The sequence below is a fragment of the Peromyscus californicus genome, unplaced genomic scaffold (genome assembly GCF_007827085.1).
Source record: "Peromyscus californicus insignis strain IS unplaced genomic scaffold, ASM782708v3 Scaffold_5__1_contigs__length_169319896, whole genome shotgun sequence".
Lineage (NCBI taxonomy): Eukaryota > Metazoa > Chordata > Mammalia > Rodentia > Cricetidae > Peromyscus > Peromyscus californicus.
In genome coordinates, this window is record NW_026294573.1 from 64,455,517 (window position 1) to 64,482,656 (window position 27,140).

A 27,140-nucleotide genomic window follows, 5' to 3' on the forward strand; every position below is an offset into this window, starting at 1 on the left:
ATAATGGAGATGAGACAGACAGAAACACAGGATAGCTTCGGGAGGACCTGGATCAAAATCCACCGGCCCCTTCTGTCTCTTCAAAAGGGCTTTTTATAACAATGCCAAGGAAGGGGTGGGGCAAAAGACACCCCCCCCACCCCACCTCCCGATCAAAGTATATCGCACAGCTAAGTGCAGACCCTTCCACACACCTGGTAACCACATCTGTGGTCAAATCATCCCCTTATGCAGCCCTGCTGGGTAAAGCAAGCTCAGATCTCACTAGCAAATCTCTGTGGGCCTGTACATTTGAGAAAATAAATCTATATAAGGAAAATGACTACTGTTCTCCATAATATGAAAAAGAATTTATTTCTAAAAACAAACATAGGGTTAAAATATCTTTTGCCCCAATCAGTATGCTTTACATGCTATGCTAAAGGAACAGTAGCTTCAGGATGTCTGTTTAACAGATGGGATTTGTAAACTAATGTAAAAAGATTGACAGAGTATGCACAGCAAGGTATTTCAGTAACTGAGCCATTGGCCAGCTTGTGTAAGACTACAGGTTCAATCCCTAGGGGTACCACCAAAACAACAACAACAACCAAAAAAAAAAAAAAAAAAAAGAGAGAAACAAAAGAGGAAATGAAAGAAGGCACACCTTTCTTTAGTCCTAGCACTCTGGAGGCAGGGACTGAGGCAGGCAGATCTCTGAGTTCAAGGTTAGCCTGGTCTACATAATGAGCTCCATGCCCATCGGGGTCACATGGTGAAACACTATCTTCAAAAGAAAAAAAAAAAAAAAGGCCAGGCGGTGGTGGCGCATGCCTTCAAGCCCAACACTCAAGAGGCAGAGGCAGATTGATCTCTGTAAGTCTGAGGCCAGGGCTACAGAGTGAGTTCCAGGAAAGCCAGAGCTACACAAAAAAAAAAACTGTCTCAAACAAAACAAACAAAGGAAAAAAAAAAAAAACAATAAAAAAAAAAACTTTCAAAGAGGAAAACAGAGAGAAAAGCTAAGTAAGTGCCTCAGTTTCTCCAAGTTCCAGCTAGATGATAGAAATACCTCTTAAGGTGGATCTAAGGCTGGAAGGAGAAAGAATATATAATAACATCCAGCACATCATTTACTGAATGCTGACTATAAGCCAGGAATGATCTATCAACTGACTTAAGTCAACCTTATGAAGAAGTGTTATTATTCTCTATATAAAAAGTTTTCCAGGGGCAATGACTGTCATAACCGAGGAAGGGGAGAGAAGGATTATTATTGGCCTCTAGTGGGTGGGAGCCAGCAACACTGCTAAACATCCTGTTATGTACAGGATACACACATACACCACCACCACCAATAATTTTGTTCATCGTAAGTCGACAGTGCCAATGTTGAAAAATGAAGCACTAGTTTCAGATGAATAATCTGAAAGAGTTTACATGATTTACCTACTGAGAACCATGTACCAAGAACCACTTGCAAGTCTTTTACCTCTGTTTCCTAATGAAGTTATATTAAGAACAAAATGAAATCACTATTACATTCTGTGTAAGAACAAATAATGTGACCTAAGAAAGGACATCTTGCTTCATTGCAAAGTGACAGTTTTTCATTGTTTTAATATGAGATAGCATCTCACAAAGTAACCCAGGCTGGTCTTAAAACAGTGACCCCCGTCTTGCCTCAGTCTCCCAAATGCTGAGACAGATGCACCACCACTCCCAGGCAAGGCAGTAATTTTGTTGTTGTGGGTTTATTTATTTATTTTAAACAGGGTCTCACTATGTAGCTTTGGCTGACTTTGAACTTATGTGGATCAGGCTGGCCAAGTGCTGGGACTAAAGATGTGTACATTTCCACACCTGGCCAAAGCAGTAACTTTTAATAAATATTTTGAACAAACAATATATATCAGCAGCATGAAATAGAATGATAGTTTTACCATAACTCTTCATGAAAATGATTGAGCATGCTTTAAAATGACTAAGAGCTAATTTTTTGTTTTTTTGAGATAGGGTTTCTTTGTGTAGCCCTGGCTGTTGGGGAATTCACTCTGTAGACCAGGCTGGTCTTGAACTCATAGAGATCCATCTGCCTCTGCCTCTGCCTCTGCCTTCCAAGTGCTGAGATTAAAAGTGTGTGCTACCACGCCCGGCTGACTGAGAGCTAAACCAACTAGCCTTCCTACCTTCCTTTTCATTTTTTATTTTTAGGAATGGGTGTTGCTCTGTAGCCCAGGGTATGCCAGCCTGAAAGCTGGGACAATCTCTTGCCTCGAAGGTGCTAGAATTGTAATTGTGCATCACCATAACTGACAAGACCCAAACACTTAAAATTATAAAACAACATGTATCAGCATGGGCTAGGGATATAAGCTCACTTGCCAAGCACAAGCAAGGCCCTGAATTCATCTACCACATTGGGGAAAAAAAAAGAAGGTAACAATATGTGTCTTGTACTTACCTCATCTAGTGGATCCACATCTGTCTTCCTCATTTTAATAAGTACATCATATGCCTGTTGGAGCGCTCTGACCTTGGGGTGAGAAACTCTAACATACGCTGGGAGACAGATAAACCACAAGCTGTAACAATGACTGAAGAGACACTTGGCCCATTGTGGTGGATTCATATAACATTTCTTCGCCAACTTATGAGCTGTTTTTATCTCCTATAAAGAAATAAACATCACTGTATTCATTATAACCCATTATAGTGAGTGAAGAAGAAAAAAAAAAAGAGGGAAATTCCTTTTTCTTTTTTTTTCCGAGACAGAGTTTCTCTGTGTAGCTTTGGAGCCTGTCCTGTTACTCGTTCTGTAGCCCAGGCTGGCCTTGGCCTCAAACTCACAGAGATCCACCTGCCTCTGCCTCCTGAATGCTGGGATTAAAGGCGTGTGCCACCACCGCCTAGCAAAAGGGAAATTCTTAATGTAAACTTACACTTTAAAAATGAAGCATTTTATAGTTTTAATTCTGTGCCACATGATTCCATGAACTTTGGTTTATAGCCCAGCGTCTTAAACTGTGGGTCATAACCCCAAATGGAGTTGTATTAAGTGAATGTCAGAAACATGTAAACTATGACAATGGTAAAATGTCTGAGTATACCATGGCCAAAGAGTAATTCAAAATCAGGTGTGTAAAGATTCCAAGGTGTTTCTGAGTGCTCGCTGTGTGCCATCACATCCCAAATGCCAACAGAAGTGTCTAGAATGCCTTTACTGTTATTCAATACAATTTATTTTTAGGAATCCAATGTTTTTATAACACATTGCAGAAAAAAAAAAGAAAGAAAGAAAAAAAAAGATTTACTATTTCCCTACCACAATTCCTCAGTATGTAAACATCAAGTAAGGATTTTTTTGGGGGGATACATGTTCCTATTATATGTGTGCATGTGCATGTGGAGGCCAAGGTCCACTCAGGTGTCACTCCTCATTATCCACCCTGTTTTTCTTTTCTTTTCTTTTTGGCAGGCTCTCCCATTGGCCTGGGCCTCTCTGATTAGACAAGGCTGGCTGACCAGCCAGCCCTAGGGACTCTCGTATCTTTGCCTCCTCAGCACTGAGGTGACAGGTTTCCCTCACCCACCTGGCTCTTGGATGTGGGTTCTGGGGCAGAGCCCAGGTCCTCACGCCTGCAGACTGAGCACTTTACGGAATGAACTATACCCAGTTTTACTTTTGGACTGTATTGCACTGGAATGTTTTACTTTTAAAAATTGTTGCATGGACTTGAGTTTTATTTAAAAAAAAGTCACTTGAGTGACTCTTGGCTTAGGATTAGGACAGAATTTCCAATAACTTCTGGACTGGTCCTAAACACACTTATGTTACTTCATACTATATATTTATGTAAAAGTGGCATTTTCAACACTAAGTATAAATCAAAGTATTGATCAACTCTGAAAAAGACTCAATATGCCAAATATCCTGCAACATTAAATATTCAGTCAAGATTTAATCCTTCATGTAAAAATGAACAAGGAAATCAATCTCATTAGCATGTAAATTTGTCCTGGCTGCTAATGTAATTAATTACATATATAATTTACATATATGTTTTAAAAAGTTTTATGATACCTGGGATCATATAAAAAACTCTCAGGTGAAAAGAGAGCATAAGCGAAAAAAGTTTAAGAAACCCTGGTTTACAGTAATATTTCACACTACTCTACAACCATCTGTTGGCAAGTGTTATGATATCCATTTTAACTCCTGACTTTCCTGCTTCCACCTCCCAAACGCTGTGCCTGGCTCTCTAACTTTTTAGTGTGTGTGTGTGTGTGTGCATGGGCCACTGCCCATGTGCAGGGGTCAGAGAACACCACTGTTGAATCATTCTTTCCTTCTACCTTTAGATGGGCTATGGGGATAAGCTCAGGTCCCCAAGCCTATACAACAGGTACCTTCCTTTTGCCAGGCCTCCTTTAGTCTTCAGCAATATTTTTTCTCATTCTTCTCACTACTAACAATTAAGATGCCCTAGGGTATTTCCTGCCAAGATTTCCACTTAATTTTCCCTTCCAAGTTTATTGTCTACATTGAATCTCTGAGTAGGTCTTTAAAAATAACTGGTCCAAGACTAGACACTGTGGCTTTATACCTATAATCCCAATACTCAGGAGGCTGAGGCAGAAGAATTGCCATAATTTCAGTTCATTCTGAAGAACCTCAAAATATCTGTGTATAAAGGATGTTATTTTAATGCATCTCAGCATACTTAATCCCTTATTCCTAAACCAGATGCTATAGTAAAGTAAAATGTCTATCTAGGCTGTCCTGTGGTTAACTCCCTTTTATGTAATATTTGCTATACTGTACCTAAGACACAAAGGAAACGTAAATCAAAGCTACAGTGACGTATCACTCCATATTCACCAAAATGGCAGTAATTTTTAAAAGGCAGATAATAAGAACTGAAAATGATACTGTAATATCAGAACCCTTGAACAATGTTAATGGAAATGAAAAATAGTGTAGCCATTCTGGAAAATAACAGCATTTTCTCAAAATATTCAACAGAGAATTACCATAAACACAGCAGCTCTACTCCTAGATATATTAAAAAGACATGAAAACATATAGCTACTTGGCAACTGCACACATATGCTTAGATCAACATTATTCACAGTAGCCAACAGTAAGGACTGTTACATGCCTATGAACAGATAAACTGCTGTATGCATGCACTGGAATACGACTCAGTCCAAATGAAGCACTAACTCATGCTAGAAGATGAAAAGATTATACTAAGTTAAAGAAGACAATCACTAATACTGCATTATCCTGTCTATGAAATGCCTAGAATAGATACACTGCACCTTTGGGGGCTGACCAGTGGTTACAGAGGGTTGTGGGAGAAAGGCTGTGGTGGTGAATGGCTAAAGGATGTGGGCTTTTCTTCTGGAGTTATCTGCATCTCTAAATTAACTGAGGTGGTGGTTGCACAACCATGAGAACACATTCAAAGTCCCAGAGTGGAAGAGAAGCTACTGAATTATATACACTTTAAGTGGGTAAATTGTGCAGTATATGGATTATATCACAATAAAGTTATATATATAACTTTATATATATATGCTGGCCTAGAACTCAGAGATCTGCCTGCCTCTGCCTCCCAAGAACTGGGATTAAAGGTGTGCGCCACCACTGCCAGGCTAAATTATAGACCTTTTGTTTTATTTCTTTTAATTTTTGAGACAGGGTCTCACTATGTAGTGATGACTGGCCAAGAACTCACTGTATAAACCAGGCTGGCCTCAAATTCATAGTGAGCCTCCTCCTGTCTTTGCTTCCTGAGTGCTGAGATTCAAAGTGCATGCCACCATGTCCAGAAAAGTTAGTTTTACTTAAGGTATGATTGGTTCCCAAGACTTCCCTTAAATATGAATGAGAGCTTTACACTTCGGCTTGAATATCAAGTAGGTACAAGAACAGAGTTAACTCATGAGAACCACACAGCTTCAGACGGCTGCTGAGGATTCTATACTACAAGCTGCATGTCACATATACAGTTTATATTTTCACTGAACAAGGGTTAGGTAAGGAGGATCTGACCTGTTTTGTTCTTTTAGCCATGAGAGCAGGGCTGTTTGTAATGTTACTCCCAGGAGGATGTCTACTGAAGCACAGTTTCAGCTCCTGTGGGCTGTCAAAAAGCTTAGGATCCAACATTGGAAAGCATGTGTAACTAAAATAAAAAGCAAAAACAGAACTGCTGACTGAAAATCCATTATTTCTTCAACTACTCAGTACTGAGGTAAAAATTTCACATATCGGATAATTCTTGAAAATTCCTTACAATTGTATGAGAAAACACAGCTAGAAGCTACAGAATATCCTATCTGGAACTCTAGCTGCTCCCACCTATTTGTTATTTTCAACCAGTTTCTAAAAAGAAAAATCTCTGACTCTTACTTAAAAAGAGAAATTCATAACTCTTTCAATAAAATTCATATGTTCAAGGATAATTATATTTAAAAATACCAGCTAGTATATTTTATAATCGACATTTTCTTTAAGACATTAGTTTATGTCAGTATTTAAAAAAAAAAAACTAGTCTTTTTATTTTAAAGATACATTATGATTTAACTAGTTCTTTACACTGCTGGATATTATTCAGTTACTTTAGAATATTGTCAACTGTCTTTGTATGTATATCTTTGTTAACACTTTTGCTTAATTTCTTAAAATGAATACTAAATAAACCAGTGTTTCTCAAGGGAACTGGACTTATTCGTCCCCACCCCTACTCCCTCATCCCACCCCTAACCCACAAGGAAGAGTTTCTCTGTATCGCTTTAGAGCCTAACCTGGAACTCACTCTGTAGACCAGGCTGGCCTTGAACTCACAAAGATCCTGCCTCTGCCTCCTGAGCACTGAGGTTAAAGGCATGCGCCACCACCGCCCAGAAAGAATTGAACTTATTCTAATCAATAGCAGATGATTTCAAAAATGAGTATACTACCAAACACTCCAGCAGCATAGCCCAGCCTCCACTGGGTAAGTTAAAATGCTTCTGTTCAACAGTCTGGTATGCATTTCTTTGAATGCTAGGAAAGCTAGATGTTTATTATATGACTGACTCTTTCTCCCTGGAAACTGTCTCTGATTTAGTTTGGCAAATTCTCTTCTCAGAAAGATTGCCTTTCTCTACTTGATTGTGCCTTACATGTCAGAACTAAAAGCCTCAACCACACAAGTCAAAATAAAAATGAATTCTACAGCATGAAATCAAACTAGCACTTTACACTCAATTAAGATACTCAACTACAAGAATAATCCTGTCTGACTTGGTCCTACTGAGATTACAGTCTCTTTACAAAGGTACTTGACTTTTCCTTAGAGAATTATTGTACAAATACAGCCTAAAACAAACAAACAAAAACAAAACATATCTGCAAAGATACAAAGAACTATGGACAAAGCACAGGAAAAAGGTAAATTAATTACAGTAACTGTATACAATGTGGTCACTAAAATCATAAGGCAGGAAAAATTATGATGGCATGGAAGAATGTTCAGACCTGTCATTTAGGCAAGCACAGGTTACAAAGAAAATGAACTCATCTATACAATATACACACATCCCAAAGCTATTAATAAATCTAAGATTAGTACTAAATTATGCTAGATTTCTTTTTTCATTTTTAAGTTTACTAAACTATGAGCCATGATGATTATAAAACGAAAACAAATTTATTGTAATTTCTGAAAAGATTTTCATCTAAATCCTATTTGTTAGGTGTTCTTTAAACACAGAATGAATGATCCCTGGTCTTAAACTTTCACGTTTTCTCTATCTCACTAACTCAAAAATTTCACAGGATTAAAACTCCTAAGTTAGTAAGGAATCTCAAAACAACAACAACAACAAACCCCTAAACCCAAATTCTAAAGATGAAAATATGGTGGAACACTTAAGTGAATGATATTAATGTCTGACTTCCCTTCTAATAAGGCCATTCATCCTTACACTGTTAACGCCTGGTGGCAACTCCATAGCATGTTCGTATTATTCACATTGAAAATTATCTACACAAATTACTAAGATGGACATCTCTTAGTAATAGCAAAAATTGAAATAAACTACCGAAACTATGCCCAAGTAGCTCTTAACAAGTTCATGCTACCTGTATTGAGGTGACAAGTTACTTCCATCCTCAGGAGGTGGCTCGGGTGGCATGATAAACACAGTGTGCTCACTTTTCTGTGAATCATCTAGCTCTATCAACTTGGTGTCTTCTGCTGAATCCAAGTCAACCTGAAAATAAGTATGTTCTCCAATTAATATGCATATAAGCAATATCTAATTCTGAAACCTGGCATTTCAATATAAGAAAAAAAAATCATACCTTGTCTGTTTTCTCTACGCCTTTATCTGGAAACAACTGGAAGAGGAAAAGAGAAATTCTTAGTAAAAACCTCTACTTAATTCAATAGTTTAAATTTTTTTTTTAATCCTGATTTTTTAAAAAAGGAGAAGAAACTCAGGGCTAGAGTAATATTTCAGTGGTTAAGAACACTCAATTTAAAAAAAAAAAAAAAGAAAAAGAAGAAGAAGAAACTCAGGGCTGGAGAGGTGGCTGAGTGGCTAAGAGCACTGGTTATACAAGCACAAGACCCACACAAGGAGCAGGGCAGCTGCACACGCCTGTAACCCCAGTGCAGTGGGGGAGGAGGAGGACGGCAGAGACACCAAGACTGCTGGAGCTGCTGGCAAGCAGCCCAGCCCCCGGGTTCAGGGAGAGACCCTAGAACATGGTAGAGAGTGGTACAGCAGGACACCACCCAACATCCTCCTCTGGCCTCTGCACATGTGCACCACCACACACGTGTGCATACACCTCACACACACAAATAAACCTTTTGTTTCAATGCCAGGCATACACAAAAACATTTCAGAAACGACTTTTAGGTCCTATATGCTTAGATTAAAGCACATTTGTCTTGTGGCTCACAGGACAGGTTATTTCTTTTCGTTAGTTTCCTTTCCTTCCTTCCCTTCCTCCCCTTCCTCGTTTTCACTCTTTGAGACAGGTCTTACTATGTAGCCACAGCTGGCCCAGAACTTGCTGTGTAGTGTATGCTGGCCCTGAACTTTCCATCTTCCTGCCTTAGCCTCTCAAGCAGGGGGATTACAGGTACGTATCATACTTGACTTTGGTTATTTCATAAACAAATCTTATTCATACATGGTTTCTAAGGCATATGAATCAATGAAGGTCACTAAAAATTAAAACATACTACTCAGCCATTCATGGATATGATCTCAAATCTTTTATGATTTGTGTAAACAAATGGCTCCAAAAATCTAGTCAGAAAACACATGAAATCATTTGGAAGGTGGAGGCAGGAGAATAAGGAGTTCAAGTCATTCTTAGTAATGTAGCAAGTTCAAAGTCAACATGGGTCACAAGAGACTCTGGCTCAAAAGAAACCTGAACAATAACAAAAAAGCCTTAAAGATATTAAAGTATTCAGAAAAACAGTAAAGCAAGAAGACATAGTGTACCACTATATATAATCCATAGCTTTTTAATAAAGCTAATTGTATCCTGTTCATTTAGCTAAAACAAACTGTTGTGGATTATTCCTTTACACTGTGTGAAGATGTGTCACTGTGATTGGTTTAATAAAAAGCTAAACAGTCAATAGCTAGGAAGGAGGCATAGGCAGGATTTCTTGACAGAGAGAGCTCTGGGAAGAAGAAAGGTGGAATTGTCAGCTAGATGCAGAGGGAACAGACATCTAGGAGGAGAGGTAAAAGCCACAAGTCACATGGCAACACGTACATGAATAGAAAGGGGTTAATTTAAGTTATAAGAGCTAGTGGGACAAGCCTAAGCTATAGGCTGATCTTTCATAATTAATAATAAGTCTCCGTGTTTTTTATGAGCAGGCAGCCCAAAGAAAAATCCACCTACAACAAACAAACAAACAAAAAGCCAGTAAGACTTAGAAAGGTGAGGATACATTCTTTTTTTTTTTTTTTTTTTTTTTTTTGGTTTTTCGAGACAGGGTTTCTCTGTGTAGCTTTTCGCCTTTCCTGGAACTCACTTGGTAGTCCAGGCTGGCCTCAAACTCACAGAGATCCGCCTGGCTCTGCCTCCCGAGTGCTGGGATTAAAGGCGTGCGCCACCACCGCCCGGCATGAGGATACATTCTTAACACTTAACAGGCTCAGAGAGAAAAGTAAATCAAGCATAGTAGCAAGGAGACACCATAGAGGAAAGACACACACACACACACACGCACGCACGCACGCACGCACGCACGCACGCACGCACGCATATCTGTCTGCATCAGATTACTTTGAGCTAAAAACCCAATTATTATGCAGTTAAACCAGTGTGGTTTTTCTTAAAGATGGCATATAAAACAAAATTTTACCTTCTCAATGCAGTCATCAAAAAATGCCAATCCAGTATCTTTATCACTTACAAAACTGCATTCTTCAATGAAACGAATAAAAATCTGCGTTTTAGATAAAAGGGTATAGAATTTTGTATAGGCTCGATCCCGACTTTTTAAAAAACCTGAAAAAACAGAATCATAACGAATTTTAAAGAGGAACTAATGTCACATCAAACATTACTTTATACTCATCTATATTATACTACCTTTATACAAACCCACATTTATGGAAATTTCTAATAATCATGTAAAGCTCTTCCTGCCTGATTCAACTACGAAAATCCCAGATACTAATCTTCTCACTGAATTACGAATTTTCTAAGGAACCTCAGCCCTACATCCTCAGACAGAAACTCTCTCAGCTGGGTGTGGTGGGGCACGCCTTGAGTCCCAGCACTCATGAAGAAGAGGCAGGCGGATCTCTGAGTTCTGAGTTCAGCTTAGCATGGTCTACAGAGCAAGTTCCTGGACAGCCAGATCTACACAGAGAAACTTTATCTCAAAACCAAACCAAACAAATAAACAAACATTCTTCTCTGAGACTCTATAATTCTATATATTTAAAGGGCTGTATTTTGGTGCTATATGCCAAAATTACTAAACTTAAATCCTTAATAATCAAGTCTCCAGATCCATACTGTTTATTTCAGTAACCATGTATGGTAACACACCATCTTAAATGCAACTATTGGAACTGTACTGTAAATTATAAAAGACATACTGCATTTCAAAGACAATATGAAAATAAAGAATGTAAAGCTATTTCATTAATAATTTAAAATTTTTGATTGTATGTTGAAATGATACTGCCTGGGACATGTTAGAGGACATGTAGTTATAATTAATTTTTCTTAGTTGTTACATGTTTATTGTGGCTACTAAAAATTTAAAACCATATTGTAGCTCATGTGGTATTTCTACTAGGCAAAGTAGCTCTTGATACAATCAAAATTTCCAAAAAATACAGCCGGGCGGTGGTGACGCACGCCTTTAATCCCAGCACTCGGGAGGCAGAGCCAGGCAGATCTCTGTGAGTTCGAGGCCAGCCTGGTCTCCAAAGCGAGTTCCAGGAAAGGCGCAAAGCTACACAGAGAAACCCTGTCTCGAAAAACCAAAAAAAAAAAAAAAAAAAAAATTTCCAAAAAATAGATGGAAATGTTGAGTAACAACACAATGATATAGCAGCTCATACATGTAAATCTAGGCAATTCTAAAGGTAACAACAGTTATAGAAGAAATGATAGCCTGTTTGCACTGTACTTTAAATGAAATGGATGGGAAGGAAAAGGATGGGGCAAACAAAATTACTGAAGTTAAATGACACCTATGTGAAGGTATTGTTGTAGTAATCTAGCAGAGTCACTGTATCAAGGGTAAACATTAGGGTGAATAGTTGCTTTCTAGAAGTACTTTGACCTTGAAGAATCATTGTGGAAAACAGTGATTGTTTTCTGTGATTTGTAGTACTGTTTTTCTGAGGGGAGTGTTAGAGCCTTTGCATGATTTTGGTCTTAAGATACTTCTGGCACACCTGAGGCTCTTGGATTATTGTGTACTGCAAACGATATGTAATAAGGACTAAGTAGCAAAGGCATGTGATGCTTTCCTTTAGAAAAACATATAGATTAGACTAGGGACTGTCTCATGAGGAAATACTTTACCCGAAAAACAACTTTGTTTAACAATCAATAAACATGCCTTTGTACAGTTTTTTGAGGTTCAGTTCATCAGAGCCTGGACCTTCCTGCTGCCACATGGGCCTAAAAATTTCATCTTCGAGTGACCCCTTTCTTTGACCCACTCACACAACACAGAACACCCCAACACACAGAGATTTTGTTTGCATAAAACGTTAAGCCAAGGCCACTATCCAATTCCTACCCATTCTTCACTTTGTTATGTCTTCAGGAAAGATCTCTTACCAAGTTAGCCCTCTCATGTAATCAACACTGTAATTCGTGTTTGTAGTACTCTGTTGTCTAAAGTCTGCATTCCCTAACAAATGCTGTACTGTTTATATAAAACCTCAGATCAATGTCATTCTCAGAGAAAGACAGGAGAGACCCCATTAGTTAACGACCCACTACTGTCCATAGAGGTTAATATTCTTAGACTGTCACTGAAGGCAACTAAGTAACCTGAATATAATCTTAAATTTGATCTCCCATTTAATCTTTTAACATTTACTTTTGGGGGGGATCAGGGACACAGACATACTGTTGTGAGCTGGACTGCTTCCCCCTCAAAAAACCAAAGAAACAAAGAAAAACCCTCATATGCTAATGTCCTAACTCCTATTATTTTAAATATGACAATATTTGGAAAGAAAGTCTTTAAAATCAATTACAGACTTAAAATGGAGTCATTGGATGGGTCCTGCTCTGATGCCATTCGTGTCCTATGAAAGGAAATTTAGACCCAAAGTGGTAATAAACAGCCATCTATAGGCCAAGAAGAGAGGCCTCAGAAGAAACTTGGATCTCAGCCTCACTTCCAAACTGTCACAAGTAAACCAGCCTCTGACACTTGCCTACTGCTGCCCCAGGAAGCAACTCTGCAAGCCTGTGTGGTCCTGAGGTTTCCTCCATTTCTTCACCACTACGGTACTAGCTACTACATTAATACCGAAGGAACTTTTCCTAGCTGCTTTCCACAGATTCTTATGCCATCCGCACAGCTATACACAACACCCTCACTTTGTTAGGAGACATGAAGGCCTAAGCACATCTTTACAAATGGCCAAGAAGAAATTCTAACTCAGATGTGATTTTATGGATGCCTACAAAATATTTTCAGTTATTTTCTATTTGATAATGACGTCTTCCAAATTACTCATTTGAAAGAATGCTGCCAGCTTGGCATGGTGGAACATGCCTTTAATCCTAGCACTCAGAAGGCAAAGGCAGGATCTCTTAGTTTGAGGATAGCCTGGTCTACAGAGTGAGTTCCAGGACAGCCAGAGCTACACAGAGAAACCCTGTTTTGAAAAACAAAATGCAATCACTAAACAATGTATGTTTTCTCCAGAAACAAAGTTACAGTTGACAAAATGAATAAAAACTGGTGGCTTCAGTCTGTAAATTAATTGTTGGGGAGTCTTTAAAGGTACAAACTGCAAAGCTGAGGGAAGAAAGGCAGTCGAGTCGCAGACGTGTCTTCCTGAGATAACTGACTATTTGGGATTGTGAATGCACGTAACACATTGGACTCTTCATATCAGACACCTTCAATTTTATTTTTAAGGGAAAATAATGGGGTATAAATTTTTAAAATTCTCTACTAATACAGGTAGGCTACAGAATATGGAAATTCCTTACATTTGAATATGAATTTCTATGGATGTAGTAAATATGCCGGAAATACCTTTGACTTCAATGAAAGCAACTGTGACCTCACTGACACTCACCCTGTCGATCAAACAATGAATCCACAGCTGTGGCTTTATTTGAAGGAGCTTCTGTGATTGGTCTGAGATACGACCTATACCCTTTTAAAACAGACGCCATAAATCGCAAAAATGTCTCTTGGATTTCCATCTCAAGTTGTGTCATCTTTTTTTGCCAAGAGAAATCTGCTTCAATTGGAGTCATCTCAATGGCTGAACTTTCCTGAGTTTTTCGGTGAACTGACAACGTAAGTACAAACAAACCAAGGCATTAATACAGAACACCTATTTATGTAAGGACTGAACGAGAAGAAGAAAATAGTCAAAATAAGGCCCACAACTTCCTCTTTCTCTCTTTCTTGTTTTGTTTTGTTGTTTTTCGAGAGTCTGGCTATATTCTAGCTATGTAACCCAGGCTGGCTTGACACTCAACATCTTGCTGTCTCATTCTTCCTAAGTGCTGGGGTAACTCAACTGCATAGTTGGAACCAGCCCAGATAAACATGAGATCCAGTCTCAAAAATCCTAAACAACCCAACAACCAGGATAGGGACATGACTCAGACAGTAGAGTGCTTACCTAGCTAGCCCAGGGTCCACTCCCCAGAACTACACAAACTGGGCCAGTACCTTCCATCTATCTGGAACCCTAACATTTGGGAAGTAGAGACAAAAGGATCCGGAGTTTGAAGTCACTTTCAGTTCTCAAGACAGAGAATAGAAAGGAGGGCAGGGTACAGAGAAAATGCTTAAAAAAATCATTAACTATACATTGTTTATGTCTGTAATATAATAACTCATTAAGCAGCACACAATGTTTAACAATTATCTTATTTTAATTATCTTATTCTCGCATTTAAAATACTTTCGTAGGGGAGAGGCAGAAACAAAAGGATCACAAATCCCAGGCCAACTTGGGCTAATATAGCAAAGACACTGTCTCAACAGCAAAAAGGGGTTAGAGATGGGTCTGTGGTTAAGAATGCATACTGTTCTTGCATGGGACCAACCATGCACACTAAGTAGCTTATAGCTCCTAGGGATCTGACACCCTGTTCTGGGTTCTACAGGTACCCATATGTGCATGCACATGTCACACACACACACACACACACACACACTATTAGAAATAAAATACTAAAAAGAAAGAAAGAGACAGACAGAGCTAATTCCCATTTGCATTTGTGGTCAGTGTCCACTCCCTCCTCACATTCACCTGAGCAGAGCTGGGGATACAGCCTCCTCAAGGTCCCAAGCAGACTTTTGCATGGCTTTTTGGGAAGCTGCTTCCAGTTTATGTTCTTCTTTTCATCAGATCTATTAAATCAGAATTAAGAAAATCTGTTATTTCTAATGCATTTGTACTAAACAAAATGCTTATGTCAAAGTTAAAGATAAAGGGCATTTTTTTATGCACTGAAGATTGACAAATGGAGTGAGATGCTCTTAGGATGCTGCTCTTTCCTTTTCAATGGACCTTAGTCAATGTGGCTGCCTCCATCTACGCCTCCAACAGCCTTCCGCACTAGAGTAAATATTACAACACTGACTTGAAGTCTGACTTCCAAAGTTACAATAAATATTATAATATTTTAAGGGTTAAACTAACTGACTTGAGATGTTAGCCTATTTGCAGACCTCTAAAATACTATAAGCCCAAACCAAGAACTGGAACTTAACAAAGAAGTAAAGTACACTTAGTTCATTGCATTCCTCACAAAGGTATAAGAATAAATCAAACACATTATTTAACATAGTCTATGACCATAAAAACATTAAAAAAAGACGCAGATATAAGCTAAATAAAAGTTAAAATTTACAAAATTTCGTAATTCAGAAACATAAAATAGAGTAGAGACAATGGCTTTGGAAAGTTATCTTCTACAACTCAGCGTGTATGTACGAGGCTTTCCAGTTTTCAGTGAATGGAAGCCTACAGAAACACCAAAGCCTCACCTGACCTAAGGCTTAGTTAAAAGAGTCTTGGATTTTAAAGGCCTCTCTTTTGGTCACAATCAAGAAGGATGTTAGAACTAAGGAAAATAAAACTAAGACTCATTAGTGTTTGTTTAGCTTAGATTTTAAATGGGAAGAAGGTATTCCCCCTTCAATTACTACAGTCCAACCAAATATTACCAGCACGGTCCAAGAAAGTCCAAGTAGAAATTAACTTCTAATACTCTCTGGGTGGTAATACCACCAGCACAGAAGCAAATATAGTATCCTCCCTGAAAAGATAACTGACTAAGGGCTGTAACAATTCCCATGGTCCATGTACTGTTAAAAGACATACTGTAGCTGGGTATGATGGCAAATACCTATGACTTAGGAAGCAAAGGATGGAGAACCACCCCAAGTTTAAGGACAGCCTGGTCTATAGCAAGTTCCAGGCCAGCCAGGGACACACAGTAAGATCTTTCTTTTTTTGTTGGTTTTGTTTTTGTTTTTCAAGACAGGGTTTCTCTGTGTAACAGTCCTGGCTATCTTAGAACTCGTTTTGTAGACCAGGCTGGCCTTGAACTCACAGAGATCTGCCTGCCTCTGCTTCCTGAGTGCTGAGATTAAAGGTATGTGCCACCACTGACCTGTATAAGATCTTTCTTGTAAATAAGTAAGTAAATAAATAAGATGTCAAATCAACTATGAAACCATCATGTGTTTAAAAATTGATGGCATGTCACATTTAACTCTAATCAAGTATTTTCACTTGATGTAATCATGTAGTATCTAAAATGCTACTTTTTAAATCCCCAAATCAACCCTGCCATCCCTGTTTGTATTATCACTACCAGTTTGTAAACTGGCTCTAACATTGACTATCTATCTGACTTAAAAAACAAACAAACACTTTGAAAGTCTGTTACTCAAATTTCTTCTCTCTAAAATGACAATGATAATGTACCTGATGTATAGGAAACTGCCATATGTTCACATTCCATGTTCTGTCTAACCAAGGGACCATCAACTATAAAACTTGTATTTTTATAGTCATAAGAGAAAAGATGTTGGGCTGAGTGTATGGTACATACCTGTAATCCTAGCACTTGAGAAAAGCATGAAGATCAGTTCAAAATCACCCTTGGCTACCACAGCTAGCTCAAATTCAGGGCCAGCCTGGGATATGTGATACTTTCACAAACAAAATTTTACAGCTACCTATGAGGCTGAGTGGTAGAGATCAGGCCTAACTCACACCAGACCCTGGGTTCAATTCCCAGGAGAAGGAGGGAAGAAGTGTAGGAAATGAGGGAAGTAGAATTCATGAAGTGATTTACTTCTTCCAGGTTGTGTATAAATCTAGATATACATAACAATGAGCCACTATAGCCATACAGTTTCAAAATACATTGGTGTATCCATTTCAGTATATTTTAACTTTAAATTTTTGTGGGGTTATTTGAGGCAATGTCTCACTTCGTAGCTAAGGCTGACCTGAACCTCACTATGTAGCCCAGGATGGTCTCCAACTCATGGTGATCTTCCTCTTTAATCTCCCAAGTACTGGGTTTATAAGCATAAGCTACCATACCTGGCTTCAGTATTACTTTCTAAGCAAATGTTTTCTTCCCTTCGTACAACTATTCTTTCAGTTCACATAAAGGTATTGTCCCAAACAATTGCACTGCAGTGACCACAAGGGCCTGGAGAGAGGGTCTCAGGTAGCATAGGTTGGCTCCAAACTCACCATAGAGTAGAGGGTCCATGAATTTCTGATCCTGCTGCCTCTGCTACTTGAGTGCAGAGATTACAGGCATATGCCACTATAGCATATACTCAGTAAAGGAGAGGGAAAACAAGGCTTCAAAAGAATGCTAAGCAAACCCTCTACCAACCAAGCTACATCCCCAGCCTCCAATTTTTTTTTTTTATCTATACCATTTCCTGCCAATTCAACTTATTTCTAGATGTTTCTAAATAGCTCTAATTATGTATGATGGAAACTACACATGGGAGATAACAAAGGTGGATCACTTACACATATATCATGTTCGTATCCAAGTCAATGCAAACAACATCTTGTGGTGGGTCATGCAGATCAAAGTACCTCGAGTCCACTCCAACTATAAATGGTAAAGGTGCGCTAAGCACTCCAGCCAGTGAAAGAGGACAAAGGGGGATATATGGGCACTGCCACTGAAATGGAAAGATCATCTAGGGGAAAAGGTTTTAAAAATTAACCAAATTCAAATGACAATTACACAATTAACTAGTACTGAAAGGGACCAGTGAAAAGCAATGAAATCTGTTTTAACTTTAAATTTCATTCCAAAATTGATACTACTGGATTAAAATTCTCAAGAATAATAATGATCACGGCATACTTAAAATCCTAACAGCTCTTTGCAAGTTAATTTTTCTGATGGCTACACAAATCCCACATGCATATTTTATGGAGAATTGAAGCAGAGCGGACACTGCCTCCCAAATCATAAAAAAAACAACTTGTGTTTTTATAAACTTAGGCATTTTGCCCACTAATGAACTCTGACCAAAATCAAACTAAGTGCATGAAAGAGGGTGGGCCTTGGGAGGGACAAATCAATGGGGGGCTGGGTTAAGTTCAGCGGTGGAGTGTTTGCTTAGCATAAGTATGGTAAAGGTGCGCTAAGGTTCTATATCAAGTACCACACTAAAATTGGAAATATAACAAATTATTAAAATTAAGGAATCTTTTGAGAATCACTTGAAGATCTAACAAAATATTTTCTACACTTCAAATAAACATTTAAAAGAATTCAACTGCAGTGAAGCTTGACCTCTTCAAAATATAGTTGATATAAAATATTCTCTGAGAATCTTAATAAACAGTCACGCACAATGAGTTCTTTTAATGGCAGATCTCTGTGGCTGGCTAGCCATTTAGCATAGCCAGTGAGAGAGCTGGTCCCCCCCCCCCCCCGCAAAAAAAAAAAAATTGGAATGTGGACTGTACCAAAAATGAATGACATCAGAGGTTTGTCTCTGGTCTCCATACACACACTCTCATCCACATAAACACATGTACACGCACAAACAAACATATACACACCAAAATTAATAGGAATTTTAACTTACAAATTGCTATCTTAATTGGGGTGTGTGTGTTTATGTGTGTGTTGGGAGTTTTTTGTTTGTTTTTGCTTCTGTTTTTAAGAACAGTTTTTTTTTTTTGTTTTTTTTTTTGTTTTTGTTTTTCGAGACAGGGTTTCTCTGTAGCTTTGCGCCTTTCCTGGAACTCGCTTTGGAGACCAGGCTGGCCTCGAACTCACAGAGATCCTCCTGGCTCTGCCTCCCGAGTGCTGGGATTAAAGGCGTGCGCCACCACCGCCCGGCTAAGAACAGTTTTGAGAGGTTGGAAAAACAGACTAAGGGTGTGGAGAGATGGCTCCATGCTTAAGAGCACTTGCTGCTCTTGCAGAGGACCTGGGTTCAGTTCCTAGTACCCATGTTGAGAGGTCCACAACCGTGGGGGCCCACAGAGGCTATCTAGTGAGGCCTTACTAGGGTCAGAGAACCTGGGCTTGCTTACCCAGCAGGGCTGCATAATGGGATGATTTGAACACGAGCATGGTTACCAGGTGTCTGGAAGAGTCTACACTTGGCTGTAAGGTGTGCTTTGATCTTGCAAGGGGAAGGTCTTTTGCCTCTCCCCTTGGCACTGTTTAAAAAGCCCTTTTGAATAAACGAAGAGAGGACTGGGTATTGACCCAGGCCCTCCTGAAGCTATCCTGTGTATCTTTCTCCTCATCATCTAGGTCTATCTTTCTGATATTTCCTCATTCCTCTCTCCTCCCCGCAAGAACCTTTCAAAAGGTGGGAGCAGGTCAGAGCTGGATTCCCACGGTCCCCCCCCCCACAATCTCCTGTAACTCCAGCTCCAGGGGATCTGAAGCCCTCCTCTGGCCTTCATGGGTACTAGCCCATATATACACAGACATAAACACATAAAAACAAATCTTAAAAAGAAAAAAAAAAGACTAAATATCATTTTTTGGTTCACATAGTTGCCTTCCTAACCAATTGTACTGTAGTAACTACAAAGGCTCATTCAAAAAACATTTTCTATGAGACAAAACACTGTATCGTATAGCTGGCTTCAAACTCACTATGTTGTGTAGAATGACCATGAATTTCTAGTCTTCCTGCCTCTGCCACCTGAATGCTAACAACACTGTGATTAATGACCTTTTCTCTAAGGTAAGAATCATTCTGCACCTGGTTCAATTTTCACCTTCACCCATCATCACCCATCCCAAAGAAATACTATATCACCACCCCGCCAGGCATTACAGATTATTATTCAAGACTGGGGCTTCTGTACTCAAGAACTATATACTTAACAGATACACGAGCATTTATTAGATCTAAGATACTCTTAGACAATGAGACCACGGTATCAATAAAACAGACCCATGCCCTCCTACTTTCAGTCTAGAATATTAGTCTACTTTTTTCTATAAAACGCAGAGTATTTTAGGCCTCACAGCCTTTGTAACAATTACTTAACTCTGCTATTGTACAAGAAAATAGTACAGGTAATAAGTCAATAAGTAGCCTATGTTTCAATAAAACTTTATTACTCATATAACTCCTGGTAGACATGAACTGTCAGGCCAGACTTGTCCTGCCTGTTGCTACCTACTCTGACAGGAAGAGGTAGAAAAGAAACAGAAGGCATAATAAAGTATATACTCTATTAGAAAGTAAATAATACTATGGAAAAAGAAAATGACCCTCAGGAACATGGTTAGAGTTCAGAGCAGGTTATACTAGTACAGACAGCGTGAGCTTCATTATGAAAACTACAACTACCTGAAACACGAACATAAGTGTTCCAGGAATAAAGCAAGAAAGCAGGTGACTGGGAATGGCAGCTCTCACCTCTAATCCCAACACAGGAGGCTAAGACAGGAGAACTGCTAAAGTTAAGACCACCAACCTGGTAAGTTCCAGGTCAACTTCAGCTGAGTGTGAGCCTGTCTTTTAAAAAAGGCAAAACCAGGGGTGGGAGGAATGAGTACGTTCTTACAGATGAACTGAGTTTGGTTCCAGGCACCCATATCTAATGACTCAGAACCATCTGTAACTCTAGCTCCAGGGGATCCAATGCCCTCTTCTGGCCTCCCCAGGCACCAACACTCATGTGTCCAGATACACACATACCACACACACATACATACACACACACAAATAAAATTAAAAATAGTAAAATAAAATAAACAAGGGCTAGAGAGATGGCTCAGCAGTTAAAGAGCACTTGCTGTACAATCATGAGATCTGGAGTTCAGATCCCAGAACCTACATAACAGGCCTGGTATTTCATGAATGCATGCGAGCGCGCGCGCACGCACGCACGCACGCACGCACGCACGCACGCACACACACACACACACACAGCAACAAAAAACTCAGCACAATCTGATTTCTAAATGCAGTAAGGAAGCATGACAGTGTTTTAAGTAGAACTTGACTTTACTTGTGATGTACCCAAGAGCTAAGCATTTTATATTACCCTATTCACAATAAAGCTGTAAGTATAACTAAAGAAAATAGCTAAAAGTTAAAATGAGAAATCAACCATGTAATTGATTTGCACAATTTAAAATAAAATCAACTAGAGTTTCTTTGGTGTTTTGTTTTGTTCTGCTTTATTATTAATTTATTTATTTGAAGCAGAATCTCTTTTGTTTGTTTGTTTGGGTTTTTTGTTTGTTTTTTTCGTTTTTTGAAACAGGGTTTCTCTGTGTAGTTTTTGGTGCCTTTCCTGGATCTCACTCTGAGACCAGGCTGGCCTCAAACTCACAGAGATCAGTTGAGGCAGGATCTTGATATATATGTATTTCTGTCTCAGCCTCCCAAGTGCTGTGATACTGTGCAGCAACTTTCTTCGAACTGAAACAATCTCCCTCGAGAAAGCAGAGTCAAGAGATTCCAGGCCCGGGAGACCTGACTCAGCCTCACAAGGCCCCTCTCCTAGGTCAGGGGACAGTAAACAATTGCACCAGCTCACTAATCTGACCTATTGTGCTGCTGGCAAGTCCTGCAGAGATGGCCAGGGTTCCAGCACCCAGGAGGTGTCCTTTAGGCTACAGTGGGCATTTCCATGGTGCAGCTACCTGTGAGTTGTTCCAGTCAACTGACTGGTTTCCAAGGTGGACTTTGGTAGGTTTGTTCCTTCAGTCTCTTCTTGGTTCCCTATGACAATGACCAGACCTTTATGTGTGCCTCCCCAGGAAACATGGGACTACAGGTAGACATCACCAGCCTCTACTTACAAGCTTTACTGTTACGTAATAAATAAGTGTTTACTCTCTGGAGCACACTAAATTATGAAAAATTAGAAACTGACATTTTTTTCTCAAACAAAAGTCACCTTTGTTTTCTTCATACATCCAAATTACATTCATATTAAACTGACTGGGCTGGAATTTAAAAGTTGCTTTCTTTAAAGGAGAGTACAAATCCTCTAGTAGTAAGTCTATACTTACAGCAACAACGGCTTCAGCTACCCCAGTCAGGACAGCCGGCCTAAGAGAATGCAGCAGAATTTTACTCTCAAGTAAGACCAGCAGCAGCAGTGTTGCACAATTCTCGGGACCCAAATTCATCAGTAAGGAACTAAAGTTGGCTCCACTAAAAACAGAAAGAGAAAGGGCTGTAAACTACTTTGCTAAAGTATACCAAGATTTACTTCCTAAACAGGTTAATGATCTAATGTTAATTTCAATTTGTAACTTGGCAATGCGAAACAGAATATAGCTAATTAATGAGGCAGTATATGGTGTGATTCAAACAAGTACTTATTAAGAAAGATTTTCTGAAGCCCAAACATTTGAGCTGAGTTCAAAGGAGCAGAGGCAAGGGAGTGATGGGGCTGGGAGACAGCATATGTAAAGGCTCAGGAGAAAGCTAAGGGAGCATGTGAAAATAACAAGAGAGTAGGCGAAAGAGAAATGACTGACTCAGTTATTCTTGTACTCCTAAGAGGACGCACTGGCTGCAGGGTAGATTAAAAAACTGAAGGAGTGAGAGTAAGGGATAATTAAGAGGCTAACAATCAAACAGTCCAGAGAGTAGCCTGGATTAGTGAGGCAGATGAAGAGCAGCAAAGGGGTATGTAGGAGAATAACACCAGCTCACCAGGAACATTTACTTACAAACTGCATATGGGAAGGAAGGACAAGAGGTAAGCACTTCCTGTGTCAGATCTTATAATTCTGGGTTTTGTGGAACACGTGTACATGCCCCTGTGCACAGGCGGTATGTGGGCATGCATGTGGTGGTCAGAAGACAGCCTCAGGGTGTTGGGCCTCAGCACCTTCCAGCCTTTGTTTGCAAAAAGGTCTATCCTTGGCCTATACTACACCATCGGGCTACCTGCCTGGCCAGGGAGCTTCCAGGATCCACTTGTCTTTGCTTCCTGTCTGGCCTCCGCTGGGGTTACAGACACGTACCACCCACCCATGCTTTCCACATGGGTTCTGTGGACCACAGTTCAGATCCTCACACTTAACGCAGCAAGCGCTTCACCTGCTGAGTCATTTCCCCAGCCTCGAAATTCTCTCAAGTGCTACACTACCCACCCAGTATCAAGGACGGCAATACTAAGGGAAGCCTACCCTTACCTAGCTTGTCAGCCTGCCTCTAAAGTACTCTACCTTTTTCTTCTTTTCTTGACTCAGGGTTTGTGTAAGTTAAGCAAGTGCTCTACCACCAAACTACTACAGGTACCATAGCCTTTTATTTTAAGACAGGTCTCACTAAGTTGCCCAGGCTAGCCTTAAACTTGCAATCCTCCAGCCTCAATCTTCTAAGACGCTAGGATTACAAGCTTATGCCACCATGCCTGGCTCAGTAAAGTATTTTAAAGCATTCTGATTTAAGCAAATAAATATAGCATTTAAAATACTATCAAATGGGATGAGGGTGTGGCTTTTAAGGCCCAACATACATAAGGTCCTGGGTTCTATCCACGACAAACCAACAAACAACAAGCAAACAAAGCAAGCAAATGAGCAAACCATCATTACCTTAGTGGTAAAGGTGTGGAAACGGGTTGTGATAATATCAACGCATCGTGGACTGACAGCTTAAACAAACAAAGAGATAAATTAGCCAAACCAATTTTATGGTTTCAATATTTAGATAAGGGTAAAACAGAAAACTGTTTAATATGCAGAAAGGTATATAATTTTAAGCACACTGAGATGTAAACAGTAGCAGTAATTACTCAGAGATATTTGTACTAGCTCTTAAACTGCTGACTGAAATTTTGACCTAGTTAATAGGTTAAATGCAGGTAAAAATTTGGAACAATTTTTTTTACAGGAACCTCATATTTATTCACTCAACAGACTAGTTAAGCATTTGTAGTTGTTTAGTACAAATTAATACTTGCTGAACCAAAATACATTCAAGACCAACAGGGTCTGGCTTAATCCTGCTATAGAGTGTAGACAGTATCTTAGAAGAAATAAAAAATGGATCGCTTCATTAGACTAGTGCTACTCAGTGTCAGTTTGTAAACTGTTATGATTCAGGAAGAGACAGTAAATAAAATAGAAAGCTAAATATTTAGCAACTTTCACAGCAACCTGATCTCATTCCCATAGGTAAGCAGTCAGTCTGTGGAATCTTGTTTTTACTGACCCTACACAGTGTCACAAGCTGTGCACCTGCCAAGGCCTGAGAAAGAAGCAGGTTGTTCAGCACAGTCTGACAGCACTGTTTAAACTCTTTTAATTGTCCCCTCAAGTAAGTTTTTAAATACTCAGCATTTAAATATTAAAATACTAAGTATTATCAGTTACTCTGATACTAAGAACATGGGTTTACATTACTAAATTTAGTTATGCAACGGCCATGCATGGACCAATAAAAACATGTAACTTATGATGCCATGAATCTTAAGTCATACTTACTCCAGTTCTATTCACCTGGGGTCTAAAATCCGATTAGGAAAAAAAATGTTCAGTAAAGCTACTAAATAATGAGACAGTCAGAACTTCATAAACACATAACACTTCATCTCAAACTCAAAGAACTTGGCATGAACTGACATGAAAAGACTTTTCTCATTACCTGTACAAGGATTCTTGGTCTTTGTGGTGAAGGAAAAGGGATGTTTTGCATAAAGTGTGAGATGTGCCTAGAAAAGATGGTGAAATGCACACCATGTTACTCTTCTTAAACATATCATAGATTTTAGCAAACCTTTCATTCCACTATATATGATCCCAATGGAAAAATTATTTAAAACTGAGCTAAAGAAATAAACATTTGCCAAGCATGGTGGTGCATTCTTGTAATTCTGGTATTTAAAAGGCTGAAGCAGGAGGATTACTACAAGCTGAAAACTACCCTGGGCTGCACAGTGAGTTCTAGGCCATCCTGCACTACAAAGTAAGAGCATGTCTAATAAAACAAACAAAAACCACTATTTTCATCAGGAAAACAGTAACATAAAAATAGCTCTCCCCTAAAATAAACAAATAAACAAACAAAGTTCTCATAGAGTAAAGAAGCCAATTTGCTCTCCCCATAAATAAATAAATAAATGAACAAATAAATAAATAAATCTCTCATAAAGTAAAGAAGCCAATTTGGGGACTGTAGCGATTGCTCAGAACCTAAGACCGGCTATATTCTTGAAAGAGCTTGAGTTCAGTTCATAGCCATCTGGTGGCTCACAACCACCTGTATCTCTAGCTCCAAGAGGTCCAAAGCACATCTTTTGGCCTCCACCAGCAACCACATGCATGAGGTGTACACATGTATGCACATGCACACACTCAAATAAAAATAAATCTTTTTTTTTTAAAGCTATTTGTACCAGACGGTGGTAGTGCATGCCTTTAATCCAAGCACTCTGGGAGGCAGAGGCAAGTCTGATCTACAGAACAAGTTCCAGGATGGCCTGGGTTACACAGAGAAACCCTGTCCCAAAAAAACAAAAAGCAAGCAAGCAAGCAAGCACTATTGTTATAGTCCTGGTTATCAGCGACAACATAAGGAAGTATAAATAAGGAATTTAAACCTAGATTTATTACTAGAACTTTAGACAAACGACCCAAATGCTGTTTCTCTACAAAGAAACAATGTTTCTCAAGTTTCTCCAGAGTTTAATGTTCTTAGGAGAGACAGAATTTACCTTAACAGAAGAACAAGAATCACACTGATCTCTTGAGTCCGTTGCAAAAATCATAGACTCTCAATTGTCCACAAACTTGCTAACTTGTCACCAGTTAAATTTTACCTCAATTTAATTAATCTGACAACCGAAAGTTAAATGTAAAACTATAAACTACTAACTTGCATTCTGGAAATAAAGTGGAAACTCTATTTTTATACCAAATTTTGATATTGTGATGACTTTACACAGACTTGACCCTTCTACCTTTCTTGCTTTGTTACTAAAGTCTATTATTATACACAGTAATAAACAAAAGCCATGTCCCATTAGAAATCAAAACCTTTTATAAGTGACAGGGTTGGGGCTAGAGATGGCTCAGTGGGTAAAGGTGTCTGCTACCAAGCCTAACAACCTGAGTGTGATCACCCCGAGCACACATAGAGGAAGGAGAACTGACGCTCACAAGTTATCCTGACCTCAGGTGCCTTGGTGGTATGTGTCCATGTGCTTGTGCATAGACATAAATGCACACAAACAGCAAGTTTTTATTCATTCCTTTATTTTGATGTATCTTCTGTTCATGTGTATGACTGTATACGACATGTGGAGGTCAGAAGGTGGTACTGGATGTCCTGGATCTAGTTATGGATGGTTGTGAGCTGTCATGAAGGTGCTGGAAATGGAACCCAAGTCTTCTGCAAGAACAAGTGCTTTTACCTGCTGAGCCATCCCTCCAGCCCCAATAAACAGATTTAAAATGACAGGATGAAGTCTGTGAACACCTATAAAGTTCCTGAACTCAGAAACCAAGAGGCTCAGGAGTTTCCAGTCAGTCTGGGCTACAAAGGGAACCCTGGCTGAAAGCAAAACAAAACACAAAGACAGCGTCATGGCTCTACATCTGTTTTTCTTGACTATAAAACATTTCCATGACAAAAAGAACTATGGAACATTCTGCCTTGTGCTAGAACCAAAATTACACAGTTAATACCAGTCTACTTACCTTTCTAATTTCCACATTAGTTTAGAGATGAATATTCATTATACCTAAATCATGTACTGGCCACTTAAAGCACGTATGTAAGTTCATTGTCATGGTTTCCGAAGAATAAACAGGAAGAAGAGCACATACAAGTTATTGCCTCACCCAAATTCTCAAAACCATCCTAAGGTCATATTTACCAAGACTCCCAAGTTCACAACCAATGACTTAGGTGGCAAAGGAACATATTAAAAGCGGGTG

The 27,140-nt window shown here is 39.1% G+C and overlaps 1 protein-coding gene across 3 annotated transcripts in view; it reads right to left on the minus strand.

Annotated features, from left to right (window-relative positions):
* The window catches only part of Dennd4c (DENN domain containing 4C), a 99,468-nt gene that overhangs the window by 37,700 nt on the left and 34,628 nt on the right, over positions 1-27,140 (minus strand). For all 3 annotated transcript variants that reach the window (XM_052715471.1, XM_052715470.1, XM_052715472.1), the window contains 11 exons: positions 24,847-24,913; positions 23,796-23,854; positions 22,254-22,398; positions 17,762-17,937; positions 15,002-15,102; positions 13,808-14,026; positions 10,378-10,523; positions 8,340-8,375; positions 8,118-8,248; positions 6,041-6,173; positions 2,444-2,650 (listed from right to left, as the gene is read on the minus strand). In XM_052715471.1, coding sequence (XP_052571431.1) covers positions 2,444-2,650; positions 6,041-6,173; positions 8,118-8,248; positions 8,340-8,375; positions 10,378-10,523; positions 13,808-14,026; positions 15,002-15,102; positions 17,762-17,937; positions 22,254-22,398; positions 23,796-23,854; positions 24,847-24,913 — 1,420 coding nt within the window. The remainder of the gene's footprint in view (positions 1-2,443; positions 2,651-6,040; positions 6,174-8,117; positions 8,249-8,339; positions 8,376-10,377; positions 10,524-13,807; positions 14,027-15,001; positions 15,103-17,761; positions 17,938-22,253; positions 22,399-23,795; positions 23,855-24,846; positions 24,914-27,140) is intronic.